Genomic DNA, 13,199 nt, shown 5'->3' with positions numbered 1-13,199 from the left:
TTTTAAGTAAATTTCTTCCTCCTACATACCTCTTAAAGAAAGAGAAGATTGTCCAAATGAGGTAAGGATACTAGAAGCTCACCTGCAAGCAAGTTGCCTTATAGCAGTTGTACTTTTCTTCCTTCCCACAAACAGCTATCACTCTCTTAAAAAGCTCCACCCCCACTTTGGTCTTAGTAGATGAGCTGCTTAGCCTTATATTAAAAGGAAATAATAGACTAAAAGGAGGCAGTCTAGGGAAGCAGTAATTGTATGATTTGGTGAGGGGAAACACCTCTTTCATACTTTCCGAAGATGCAAAGAAACCAGTGCGAAAGCCGTCCCTTCAAGGAGAGGAAGAGTTTTGGTAAAAGAACTGTTGCTTCAAAGGGAAAAGAGGGAGACCGTAGCTATAGACTGTGTCATGGAAACTCCTAATTTTCTACTTTCATTTTCCTGCTCTCTCCTTCTAATCCAGTCATCCTTCTAACGTTACATTTCTGGATTCTCTCTCCTAACTGGGGCTGTTGTAACATTTCAGTTCTGCTTTTCCTTCACCCAAATGCATAATGGTCTTCCATTACCCATTTCCGACTTTACATGAACCTTGCAAGATGGATTAGGCTGCAACATGGTGACTGACCCAAGAGAGCCCTATGGAGCTGATAGACATTTGAACCTCTGACTGTTGCTCTACCTATTCGTTCATAACAGCTGCATAGCATGCAAGAAATAACCAAGGGAAATATTTCCTGACACTGGGTTGGAATTCCAGCTGACTTTCTGCCTGCAAGGATGCTGTTGGAAATAGAATACAGGAATCTTGTTAAAGAAAAAGGGGCAAGCTTCATTCTTCCTGATTCATTAGACAGAGGTGGAGAATAGCTCCAACTAATATACTAAATAATAATTTATTAGAATGTAGTGGGATAACAGGAGTTGTAGCATCTATAGGGTCACAGGTTCCATATTCCTATGTGAAGCTTGTCTTCTGGCTTTTCACTACATTACCCTTTTTTTTAAAAAAATGCTGCTTATGGTTTCTTAGGCTAAAACATAGTAAACGTTACTGATTTCAACATTGCTATTTAGTTGCATGGAACAACTTGGTTTGTGCAGATAAGCTTTCTGAAAACTTTTGAAGTAAATTGGGAGGGAATGGAGAAGAGTGATTAGGGATTGAAACTTCCTAAATTCTTATAACTACTGGTTTGTCTGTGTCTATATAAATATTATTTTTATTTTTTTTTAGCAACTCGGATACGTGAGACAACAGAAATTCGGGGAAAGTTTCCCAACAAAATTCCGGTAAACAAAGTTCCTTTTCCCCCATTTAATAGAAACTTGGCTCAGCTTTTGCTGTGACTCCAAGAGCTCAGCTGCGGTCTCTTAAATGAAATTAACCAAAGACATAACTAATTGAAGAATGAACTTATTTTGTGGAGGAAGTTCAGTGGTATACAAGAACTTCCTATATTTTATTTATCCAATTGTCTTGTGAGATATGTTCCACAACAGTGAAGAGGCTAGACAGCGTAAAACATGGCTCTTTTTGTCAATCTAGTATTTTACCTTTTGGGTCACACTGGCTAGCTTCACCCAACATGATAAACCGCAAACTAGCTAGGGAGGTGTCGGCTTAGGGAGGTACAAGGACCTGGTAGATGCTCCAAGGGTCCCAACATTTTGCTTGGAAACTGCAGAGTAGAGTGACTTGGTTCAGTCAACACTGGGAACTTCCTGCACTGTGGTTCTACTTCTATTTATGAACAAACCTGCTAGAACAAGCCTTCCAGATTATATAGGCTGAATGATAAAATGCAAGAGCAATGAAAGGAAAACCTTGATTTTGGCAGTCTTATCTTAATGTGAGAAACAAGAGCCCTGTCTCCTGCATCTATTCTCACTGTTCCAAATGCCATAAGAGTAGTCATCAAAAGGAATGAAAGGTACTGAAAAATAACTTGACTTCTCTTGCTGTATTTGAAACTTAGCATCCAACCACTTCAATGATTGCTAACTCTTTGCAAACAAAAACCAAACAGATTAAAAAGAATTGCATAAACCAGGAGTCCCAAGCATAGGATTTTTCTCCAATAATTTCCAGACCCTCAACTCTGCCCATTGGGTTCTATCTTTAACCAGGTTCTACAATGGCCAACCTGGCATTTAAATGGAATCATTTTTCTGGTGGTCCTACAACCTTCATAAAACTTGGAATGAAAGTGAAAGGACTCTTCATGCTCACATGATAGGCTACTTCATAGTTTAACTCTGGTGTATCAAATAAACCACAATTGTGGTTTATTCAGTAAAGTAAGTAAGGCTTATAGATCAAAGTGCAATGGTGTCTATAACAAACAGCAATTTCTTTCATTTTTCTAATTGTCACCCTATAAATCAGATGTAGGAAATTTGTAGTTCTGCAGGTGCTGCTAAACTATAATTTTCAGCATCTCTCACCATCAATCATACTGGATGGAGTTGACATGGCTGGAGTTCAGTAAGACCTGAGCAATCAGGCCTTTTGGATAGCTGCTTGCAAATAAATTGTACTGAACATAATAAGGCTCTAAGTCAATCTGACTGTTTACATAAATGCTCTAAGCCAAAGTTTGCTTATCTCTGGTTTATTAAAAAACCACAATTGGCTAAGTTTGCACAACAAATTAAGCCAAAGACATAGATTACAAACCACATTGGTTGGCTGTGCACAACATATTAATTAAAAACAAACCACATTTTGGCTTAGTAGCTGAGTTAATATAATGTATTCTGTCTCTTCTTGTAAAATAAGCAGGCACGGGTTGCAGCAGTATAGTGGCAAAAAATCAGAAGGGTATAAATCCTACATCAGTCTAACCATTCATTCTACGCACCTGATGAAGTGAGTTGCAGCTCATGAAAGCTTATGCCTTTTAATGCCTTTTCTTAGTCAGAAAAGTTGCTACCAGAATTCTGATTTTTTTTTTCCTACCATAGAATAACACAGCTTTCTTCCTATGATGTCAGCACTGCAGTATAGAGATTAAGTTACACAATTCAACTGTAATGCCCATTTCAACTTCTGGAAATGTGAAATAATGCAGTGAAATAGGGAAAAGATTCTCTCTCTGTTCCTATATTTGGGATCAGATGATACTCTGTAATCAAGTCAAGTAATCCTTGACTTGAATATGGCTATCCTAATCCATGGAGCTTAACTCTTCTTCAAATGCTAGAATCTGCCCTACTTGCCTTTCTGTATTGCATAGCATCCCTTGAGTCTTCAAGTAAATTAGGGTTTCTCCTACATGATAAAAGTGTACTAGCTAAGATTGAGTTGGCATCAAGGAATTAATCTAGTTCAAATTTGGTCTCTATATAAAGACATTAAGTCTTCTTTAACTGTAGCTTATTGAATAAACGAGATATGATTTGGGTTGCTATTTTATACTAAGCTAACATACTAAGCTATAACCAATCTAGCCACATTATGATTTGAGGCAGTATATGAATCAGGTTGTTGAAGCTTCAGTCCTATGGGAATTTAGGAGTCTAAAGAGCTTTTACTTCTTTAAAATTTATGGAGAAGGCAATGTCAGCAGGTGTGACATTTTGTATAAGTCACATCTGGTGAAAGCTACTTTCCAACATACCTCGTCAAATACAAGATCTTGTCCTAATGGGTACATGGCCATCTAATAACCCATCAAGTAATCAAACTTCTATTCATTGCTCATAAGGTGAGAATCATACATGTTATCCCAATCTATTTTACAGGATTATTATAAGCATCAGCTATATAGTGGTGACATTTGCCTATTGTGCTAACTTATGATTTCCTGGCAAGGTTTACATAACATGCAAAGCTGAAGTTTGTTTATTATATCTTGCTGTCTGATGTGAGGCAGGTAAATATTTAAGGCTTACTGACCATTCTTCAAATGTCTACAAATATCACTTCAGCACTCTGCTGCTTTGTAGATTAATGGAAACTGATTTTAGTTTTCTAAGTCCCAGGCACAGATTTTTCCCTCTACAGCTCTGCTGACATACCAGAAAGCTCAGGTTCAAAACAGATGTTCTACCCTCAACTGTAGTCATAGTCAGAGCTTAAGGTCCATCTCTGTCCCAAACAAAGCCTGTCGTTGTTACCCAAAGCTGTTGAAAATGAAAGAGACCACCTTTGAAATTATCACCTATGAAACCGTTCTAGGAGAAATAGTCGTCCATCCTGGATTGCTCTTACATTTATCTCTCTACTGAACTTGTCCCAGCTGTTCCTCTGCTGAACTTGGAGTAACTTCTGCATAGCTCCAGACACCTATCCTTCTTAGCAGCTTACACAGACCTGTCAGCTTACTCAGTAATATGACTTCCAACCTGCCCCTTCAAAAATCAAAAGCCTAGAATTGAAGGATTACATTGCGTAGAATCTTGGTAATAAAATAAATGAATTCCCTGTTCACAGGTGGTGGTGGAACGTTACAGGAAGGAGAAGACTCTTCCCCAGTTGGATCGGATCAAGTTTTTGGTTTCTCAGGATATATCCATGTCTCAGTTTGTTTTCACTCTGAGGTAGATGGGAGTTGGAACTGGGCCATGGGAAAAATATTGCCCCTCATTCTGATGTTCTCAAGCAAATGGCGTTATATACACAGCTATCCTGTTTATATATTTTTCTGTGATTATTTTACAACGGTGCCTTTATATTTCTGAGGAAAGGGAGTTGGTTTTACCTCTTGACTTTAGAGCCACACTACCCTCAGTTTGAACAGTGTCCTGTACAATTCTTACCTCAGAACAGATCACTAATATCAGCAAAAACTATCCATGGGCTTTGCAGTGCTTCTGAGTTTCTTAAGGATTAAAAACTTACACCCTTTCTAAAAGAAGACCCAATGTTCTCCATCTGAAGAAAAAAAAAGCCCTATTGAAAAAGTGGTGTGTAACTCTAGAAGCAAGATGTCTTAAGTGAAAAATGTATCTAGATAATATGAATCCCAAAACCTCTCTCTGCTTCCTTATGCTGTTCCCAATTACCAAATAAGAGCCATTTGCTGATATAGGGCAAGAACTTAAAGGTGGCTTGTGCATGCCTGTTAATTATGCATCTCAACTGAATGTGGGAAGTGGCTGTATGAGGAGCAGTTCATCTGGGGAGAAGTGAGCAAGCACCCATGTTCTGCGACAGGACTTGTGGGCAGTGCCAATATGACCTAGTTACTGCCCCATCCAGGTTCAGCATATCTTCCTACAGATTTGAAGGGCAAGGGTGAACTAATCTTGATCTTCTAGAAAATGCTTCTCAAGACTAAAGCTTGGTCTCCAGATGTCTCAGCATTGCAATGCTCAGCTGCCCTCAGTGTTGGCAATGCTGGGTGCAGCTGTTGGGAGTGGGAATTCATGTAACCCCAAACAGCAGCTGCACCAGATTGGTGAGGTACTGCCTTCATTCATCTAACGGTAATGGGACACCCTCAACTTCAAAAATGGATTAGAATACACGCTTCAGACCTCATCTGAGCAAAGCATCTCTTTGCTATTCATTTAGTCATCCATGTTCTTTTTCAGGCTTGTGTTCAAGAGGGCAGAAAAGCTGCTGCCGCTTAATAATTATGTAACTTATAAAAGCAGCTGCATTGTTTTTTAGGCTTGTGCAGAGGCCTGAAAAAAGGCATGTGGGTTTTCATGAATAATAGAGATGTTGCACTTAACACAGGCTTTCTTCTGAATCAGTTTTGAACTGTGTGCAGCCCTTATGCACTCCAGTCCTTTCAGAGGCAGGTAAAAACCTCTTTATTTTCACAGATGTTTTTAAAAAACCTACTTCAGTGTTTTTAGAGTGTTATTGCTTAACTGCTACTGATGATTGGGATTCTTAAACAACATTAATTGCTGTTACGGCTTTTTTTCTTCTTGTGTTTTTGCTATGTTGGTTTTATGTGGTCTTTTGAATAATGCGATTTTATTAATTTGTGTATCAGGGAACTGTACAAGAAACACATTTTTTAAAAAAATCTGTGGCCTCCTGGATTGCCTGTGTCGGGTCAAATCTGGCAAGTGGCCATCCCTTTTCTTTTTCCTGATCTTGTGTTGACATCTCTTCTTTTCTTCTCCAGAACCCGGCTGTCCCTCACAGCTACACAGGCCTTTTACTTGCTGGTGAACAATCAAAGCCTGCCCTGTCCTAGTCTGACTGTTTTGGAGATCTACAATGACAACAAGGATGAAGATGGTTTCCTCTACATGACCTATGCTTCTCAAGAGATGTTTGGAGAATGCCCCTCTTCCAAACACCAATTAAGCCGTTCTCTTCCCTGAGAGCCAAAAATCGGCACAAAGATTTTAAAGACCGTTTTTGCACAAGAGTGGCATGGGAGGGTATTCACAGCCAGCCACAGGATTTCCTCTTGTGCCTTTGGTCCCTAAAACTACTTCACTGCTTCACATTTGGCTCTGCCAGAATGGAATTCTGGGAGGATGTGGTGCTTTAGGATCCTACCAACTCTGTGGGTTGTTACTTTAATCCACTGCCAGCTTATTCTTTTTAATTAGCCTTGCTGTTTTATTTCTTTATTTTCTTCAGAGATTGAATTTCACTTCCTCTTGTGCACTGAGAACGGAGTCTTTTTATTAGGAAAAAAAAAAAAAGCTGATCGACCTAAGAAGGGGAATCTGGAGAATCCCACTTGTGGACATTTTAACATTGGCTACTTGAATCCCTCCCTCTCTTTAACCCTATTCCCTTAAGACTACAATAAAGAAATAAAGGAGCACAATTTCGCATCTGATCTGAAAATGGCTCTCTTTCTTTTCCTTCCCATAAGAAGATTGAATGAATGGCTCGGTACCTTTTATAATCAGCCTGTTACCTTTTCAAAAGAGGGGCAGAGACGCTTGGCTTTAGACTCCTTTTTAAAGACCATTTGAAGCCTTTGTAGGATTTGGACAGGTGCTGTAGGAGGTAGGCTGGCCAAAATGTCTCCTTTGGTTTATGCTTTGGAAGGCTCCTTTGAGCACAGCCTAGAACTAGAATGCATAGAGACAAAAGAGTCACTTTTTCGTGAGATGGGTGGTATCTAAATTTGAAACATAAATAAATAAATGAAATAGAGCAGGTAGCATGCTTATCTGGACAAACCCCTCTGATATGAGTGTGAAGCTCATATTAATTCCTGCAAGAAGGTGCTATTAATGAACAATATCCCTGTTAATTATTTTCTCCTGATTGGATTTGCTTCTGACTTTGAAGCCTGACTAGACGAAAATCACTTTCCATACGCTTGGGGGAGAGGGGTATCTTTTGCTGAACAGAACTGTATTGGCTAGAAGGATCTCCAAGGAAACCCACCTGTCTTAGCCACTGCTTTGGGAACCCTACCTGTAAAGTGTGTGTGTGTGTTTGACAAACTATTAGGAAATCCCAGAGCTGTAAGTTGCGCTCAGAAGTAAAATAGCAAACCAGAAAGCAATGGCAAACTATTTTTATAACATTGACAAAACTCATAGATATATCCATGTAACCAACACGGTTGGGGCTTTTTAAAATATCTAAGCCATTTTCTATTTACTTCATAGCCATTTAAAATCATTTCTCTTTAGACCAGGGTTCCTGAAAGTGGTCAGTATCAATCCTCAAGGGTTGGTGGGACTATCCAAGGGGTCGATATTATTATTCGTAGTACTATTAGTACTGTTAGTTAAAGTAGTATTAAATTATTTTCATATAATAAATGCTTGGGGGTCAATGAACAATCTGAAAATTCATGAAGGGGTCAAGCTGAAGAGTTTGGGGACCCCTGATTTAGAGACTGTCCATCCTAGAACTGCTGATGCCGAAGCAAAATATACTCCAGCACTATATAATCTCTAGTTGGTTGCATTTAGTTTCTATCCTTCCTTCAAGGACTTTTTCCCAATCTGCTGGCTTCTAGAAGGACTGCAATTTCTAGTTATTCTCAGCCTGCGTAACTGGTCTTTTTGGCTGGGGATGTTCTGCTGTAGTCCCAGCACATCTGAAACAATACACTGGGGAATGCTGGCCCGATGGATTCTGTGTTAATAATGTTAACCCTCTTTGGGTTATCCTCATACTAACAGTTTGTCTGGCCTTATTCCCAGGTCTTGTCCTACATCATGGCAAGAAAGATGAGATGTGGGAGATGAGTATCATTTAGTCTTCAGATAATTCAGGACGTGAGATGGTCATCCTTTTGGGCCCATGAATGTTGTCTTAGTTAGAGAAGCTAGAATTAAAGATTTGGATATACTGAACAAATTTGTCAGGGATAGGTGGCCAGTAAGGAAGCATGTCAAGAACAAGACTTTGGCACTTGGGAAGGGCATCTCTGACATTCAGAAATCCATGATACTATAAAGTATACAAAGCAGTGCCTGGGCTATGACTGAAGAATGTGCTCCAAGAAATTGGCCTGACTTGTAGGTGGTGTAGACTGGATTCACACCTTGTATGAAGCTATGATTGGTTTAAGCATGATTTATTCAGAAAGTATAATTGACTTAGTTTGCTAAACCATAAGTGATGGCTTATGCATGGTTTGTTTATTCAAATTTGTTATAGCTACCCAATTCCAATGTACCACAATGGCAGGATTTGCTCAATGCATTAACCCTGCATTTTTTATTTCTCTCTCTCTCTCTCTCTCTCTCTCTTGTCTGTCTGTCTGTCTGTCTAGCTCAGTATGATATGTGACCAGGTCCCTGACTCTTCAGCTCACCATGTGGTAAACAACTGTGAGGACAGAAGTCAACATAACTTGTTCTGGTGCCACACAGAAGACTTGCAGCAGTTCCCTTCATATTTTTAACACGTGGGCAGCCATATTTAGTCTTAAATTTTATTTCTATTGCAGCTTCTGCTGGCTTAGTTAAAGCTATGACATGCAAGCAATATTTCATGGCTTTATTCTTGGAATATATATGTGGGTATACTTCCCATCTAAAATGGTTTTGTGCTCTGACAGAAGGCAAACTCTTCCTTTAGATTACCTTATAATAGATTATATAGCATGAGAAGCTGGAGATCAGGAAGAAGAAGCATGAGAAGCTGGAGAAGCACCAGGGCCTGAAGGAGGAAATAGAGAGGATGTGGAAAGTAAAGGCCAAAGTGGTCCCATTGGTGGTAGGAGCACTCGGGGCCGTGACTCCTAAGCTGGGAGAATGGCTCCAACAGATCCCAAGAGCAACCTCAGAGCTCCCTGTCCAGAAGAGTGAAGTGTTAGGAACAGCTCAGATACTGCGCAGAACCCTGAAACTCCCAGGCCTCTGGTAGAGGACCCAAGATTGAGGAAGACACAGACCACCCATAGGGGTGAGAGGGGAACTTATATATATGTGTTTCAGATTTGTCACTGCCCATCTCACTGTGGAGTGACTCTGGGCGGTTGACAGTAAAAACAGAATAAACATTAATTAAAACAGATAAATATTAATTAATTAATTAATTAATTAATTAATTAAAATATGCTGAAAAACAAACTTCTTATATGATACTTCCAAGAGGCTGATGTTAAGTAGGTGTTTATCAACTCAGGGAGCATTGTCAAGGTGCCAGCTATCCGCAGGGTCGATTGTATTTTTCCTTGCCCCATGCAAGTTGGCAGAGCCAAGTCTTCAATTCCCTCCAAAAAACTGGGAGGATAGGGGCCCGCCTCACCTCTGGGGGGAGAGTATTCCATAGGGAGGGGGCAACAGCAGAGAAGGCTCTCCTTCTAGGACCCGCCAGTCAACATTCTCTCACTGACAGGATCCGCAACATGCCTTCTCTGCCGGACCGGGTGGGATGGGTCAACGTAATGGGGGTGAGATGGTCCCTCAGGTAATGTGGACCCATGCCATGTAGGGCTTTAAAGGTGATAACCAGCACCTTGAATTGGACCTGGAAACAAACTGGAACCCAATGCAGCTCCCACAGCAAAGATGTTACATGTGCCATTCTTGAGGCACCCAACATTGCCCGCGCGGCCGCATTTTGGACCAGCTGTAGCTTCCAGACACTCTTCAAGGGTAGCCCCATGTAGAGCACATTGCAATAGTCTAAATGAGAGATGACTAGGGTGTGAGTGACAGATGAGAAGGACTCCTGATCCAGGAAGGGGCATAACTGGTGCACAACACGAAGTTGCCCAAAGGTCCTCCTGGCCACGACTGCTACCTGCTCCTCAAGCAGGAGTCATGAGCCCAGGAGGACCCCCAGATTACACACTGGGTCTGTCTGGGGCAGTGCAACCCCATCAAGAACCAAAGATGATAAACCCCCAGATACAGAGGACCCTCCAATCCACAGCCACTCCGTCTTACCAGGGTTCAGCTGAAGCCTGTTGTCCCCCATCCAGACCCCTACAGCCTCCAGGCACCACGAAAGGGTGGTCACTCAAATCACCCAGGATGGAGATGTATAATTGGGTATCATCTGCATATTGATGATACCTCATCCCAGGGTGGCAGATGATCTCACCCAGTAGTTTCATGTAGATGTTAAAAAGGAGCAGGGAGAGTACCAAACCCTGAGGTATAACCCTTTTCAGTTATAACTAACTCTATGGGCTGGAATGTTGTCACCCAATTAAATAAATCTAACTGGATTTAGTTGTTTAAGTATTAAAGCTATATATATTTGCATACAAATAATTCTTCTGAATGGGGGAGATGTACTTTGTTTCATGTTTTGAATCAAGCAGGATGTGAAACAAGGCAACTTTTCCCTAGGTGAGAGAACCTCAGGGAAAGCAAGTTGCTTTTTCAAAGACAGTATTGGCCATCTCAGAAATTCAATTTTTTAAGAAAACAACAGCACAAAAATTATGTGTCTGAACATAATCTGCTGCTGCATGGTCAGCCAGAGGCATCTTTTTCAATCTGATCACATTCCTGCTTTTTATTATGAATTTATTACACAATCATTTATATCCAGCTTTTCAGGCCAACAATCCTTCCAAAGCAGCTTACAAGGAATAGAAATAGTGGCCCATAAAACAGAGTAGAGTTATTTACAAAGGGGAAAAAAAAACAACTCCAAGATTTCTTCCCTTGGGGCAGTTGGTGATGATGTCCCTATGGGGCTGAGGGAAAATCCAACAGGAAGAGGCTTCTGGGACATTAGTCAACATCTTCTTCCCTCTCTTTTAATGGGTTGGTCTAATTAAATCACTAAATTTTTCACCTCTAAAATGTGGGTGAGTTGGAGGGGTATTGCATTAGCACTGAATCAGATTCTGGGAAACTAGGGCTCTCAGGGGACTCAGAAAATAGAATTTCTTCCATTAGTATAATCCCCAATTTCCCCTCATTGTCCTATATCAAAACTTGCTCTTTGACACTTGGCTCATTCTCGCATTGCAGAAATAACAATTCTGCTTCAGTTGATAGGATTGCTTTCTTCCATAAAAGAGTCGTGCCCTAACCCAATTATTGGCTCTAATAATTCTTTCTCACTCTCTTTCTCTTAATTTCTCTTTGAAGCTGGAGTGGGCAATGTGTGGCCATGTGATTGCATCTCACCTTCATCCTGACTGCAGAAATCTTTATGCGAGGGATCAGCTCAGACCCCTAGCTTCCTTCTCAGAAGCAACAGAGGGAAAGTAAAGAGAGAGGAGAGAGCCAGTTTGGTGTAGGGGTTAAGGCATCAGGCTAGAAACCAGGAGACCAGGTTCTAGTCTAGTCCTGCCTAGGCACAAAGCCAGCTGGTGACCTTGAGACAATCACTTCCTCTCAGCCCTACAATGGAGGAAATGGCAAACCACTTCTGAAAAACCTTGCCAGGAAAACTCTAGGGACTTGCCCAGGCAGTCTCTGAGAATTGGACATGATTGAATGAAAGAGAGAGAGAGAGAGAGAGAGAGAGAGAGAGAGAGAGAGGAGAAGGGAAAGGTGGTAGCAGAAAAAGACAGCAAGTGAGGGGAAATGGGGTGGTAGCAAGAGAGGCAGAGAAGTAACTAGATGGCAGGCAGAAAAATAGGAAGGGAGGAAGAACAAAGGAAAAGAAAGTTACAGAGAGAGGTGGATAGAAGTCAATGGTAGGCAGACTGGGGCACTAGTGGTCCCTCCTGTTGGGCTCCATTCACATCCACCTATGGTGGTTTGCACTACTAAGGGGTAATGGTTAGGGTGTCCTGGGGTGGGGGTCAAAAATGCCAAGATGGTGGCCACAACCATGTAATCAAAGCCTCACCTCCCCCCCCCTTTTTTTTTTTAAATGTGAAACAACCCATGTGAAAAAGGGCAGGATTTCAATCATGTGGTGGCAACCACCATCTTGACCTTTTGACCTCCCCCAGGCAGGGGCCAAATGAGATATACCTGATGAATTTTGTCTTTTAAAAAAAGCTAACCCAAGGAGCCACATATGGCACTTGACCAAACTGGATTCTACAGATGTTATTTGGTGATGAGGGCTATTTTAATTATACTTAGAGCAGCCATTTTGACTATTAATCCCAGGCACCTTTGTGGCTCTTTCTTTCTCTTTCTCTTTCTCCCTCGCTTCCTCCCTCCCTCCCAACGTTGGCCCAATCAAAGCCACCACAGACAGGACAAGGGAAAGTTTCACTTCTCCTCACCCTTTTCTGCTGCATTTCACATACAGTACGTGTTCCTGCATCTCTGTATAGGGGAGGTGGGAAGAGAGATAAAACATACTATCAATTTTGCTGAAGTTATTATCTGCCGCCTCCATAGTGGAAGCCAGAAAATAAAGCTAGCAAATTAATCTATTCTTCCTGCTTCGGATGACACAGTAATCCACACAGAGTGGACATTTCCCCATAATTAATCTTGGACACCAGGCAGGTAAAATGGCCTCCCAACATGGAAATGATCAGGTTTCTATATTCAACACATGCTGAGGCTGTCACTGACCTGATTTAGTGTCTTGTGTGAACAGAGACTAATGGAGGCAAATTGAAAGAAAAAGCTCTACTTTTGCAGCAGAAGCCTAAATGAATGGTTGGCTTTATAATCTCAAGAAGCACACGTTGGGTCAAGATGGAAATGCAGACAATCCTTAGCTATGCTGCATCTGCTTCTTTTTCTTTTCCATGTTTGTGCTGAATTTTTTCAATGAGTTGCTAACAAACAATGGTTTAGTTTTTGGAAGAGGTCTAGTACATGATACCCTTCTGATATGTGCAATTATGGCTTTTTAGTCTATGACCTTCAAGACAGCGGCTTTTCAGATCCAGTTGCAAAGCTTGTTTCCAGAATTCCCTCCATATATA

General features: G+C 41.0%; 1 protein-coding gene across 1 annotated transcript; it reads left to right on the top strand.

The window, feature by feature from the left end:
- The first annotated feature begins 294 nt into the window (after positions 1 to 294).
- Positions 295 to 6,285, top strand: LOC103047970 (microtubule-associated protein 1 light chain 3 alpha-like). Its single transcript, XM_007421419.3, has 4 exons — positions 295 to 346; positions 1,232 to 1,287; positions 4,433 to 4,539; positions 6,084 to 6,285. Exons 1-4 carry the CDS (start codon positions 295 to 297, stop codon positions 6,283 to 6,285), a joined length of 417 nt encoding a protein of 138 aa, XP_007421481.3.
- Positions 6,286 to 13,199: the final 6,914 nt, after the last annotated feature.

This window comes from Python bivittatus, unplaced genomic scaffold (assembly GCF_059951505.1).
Source record: "Python bivittatus isolate LINGU-HERP-01145 unplaced genomic scaffold, Pbiv_v1 ctg000220_np1212, whole genome shotgun sequence".
Lineage (NCBI taxonomy): Eukaryota > Metazoa > Chordata > Lepidosauria > Squamata > Pythonidae > Python > Python bivittatus.
Note: the sequence above shows the minus strand (reverse complement) of the source record. Positions and strands in the feature narration are given on the sequence as shown.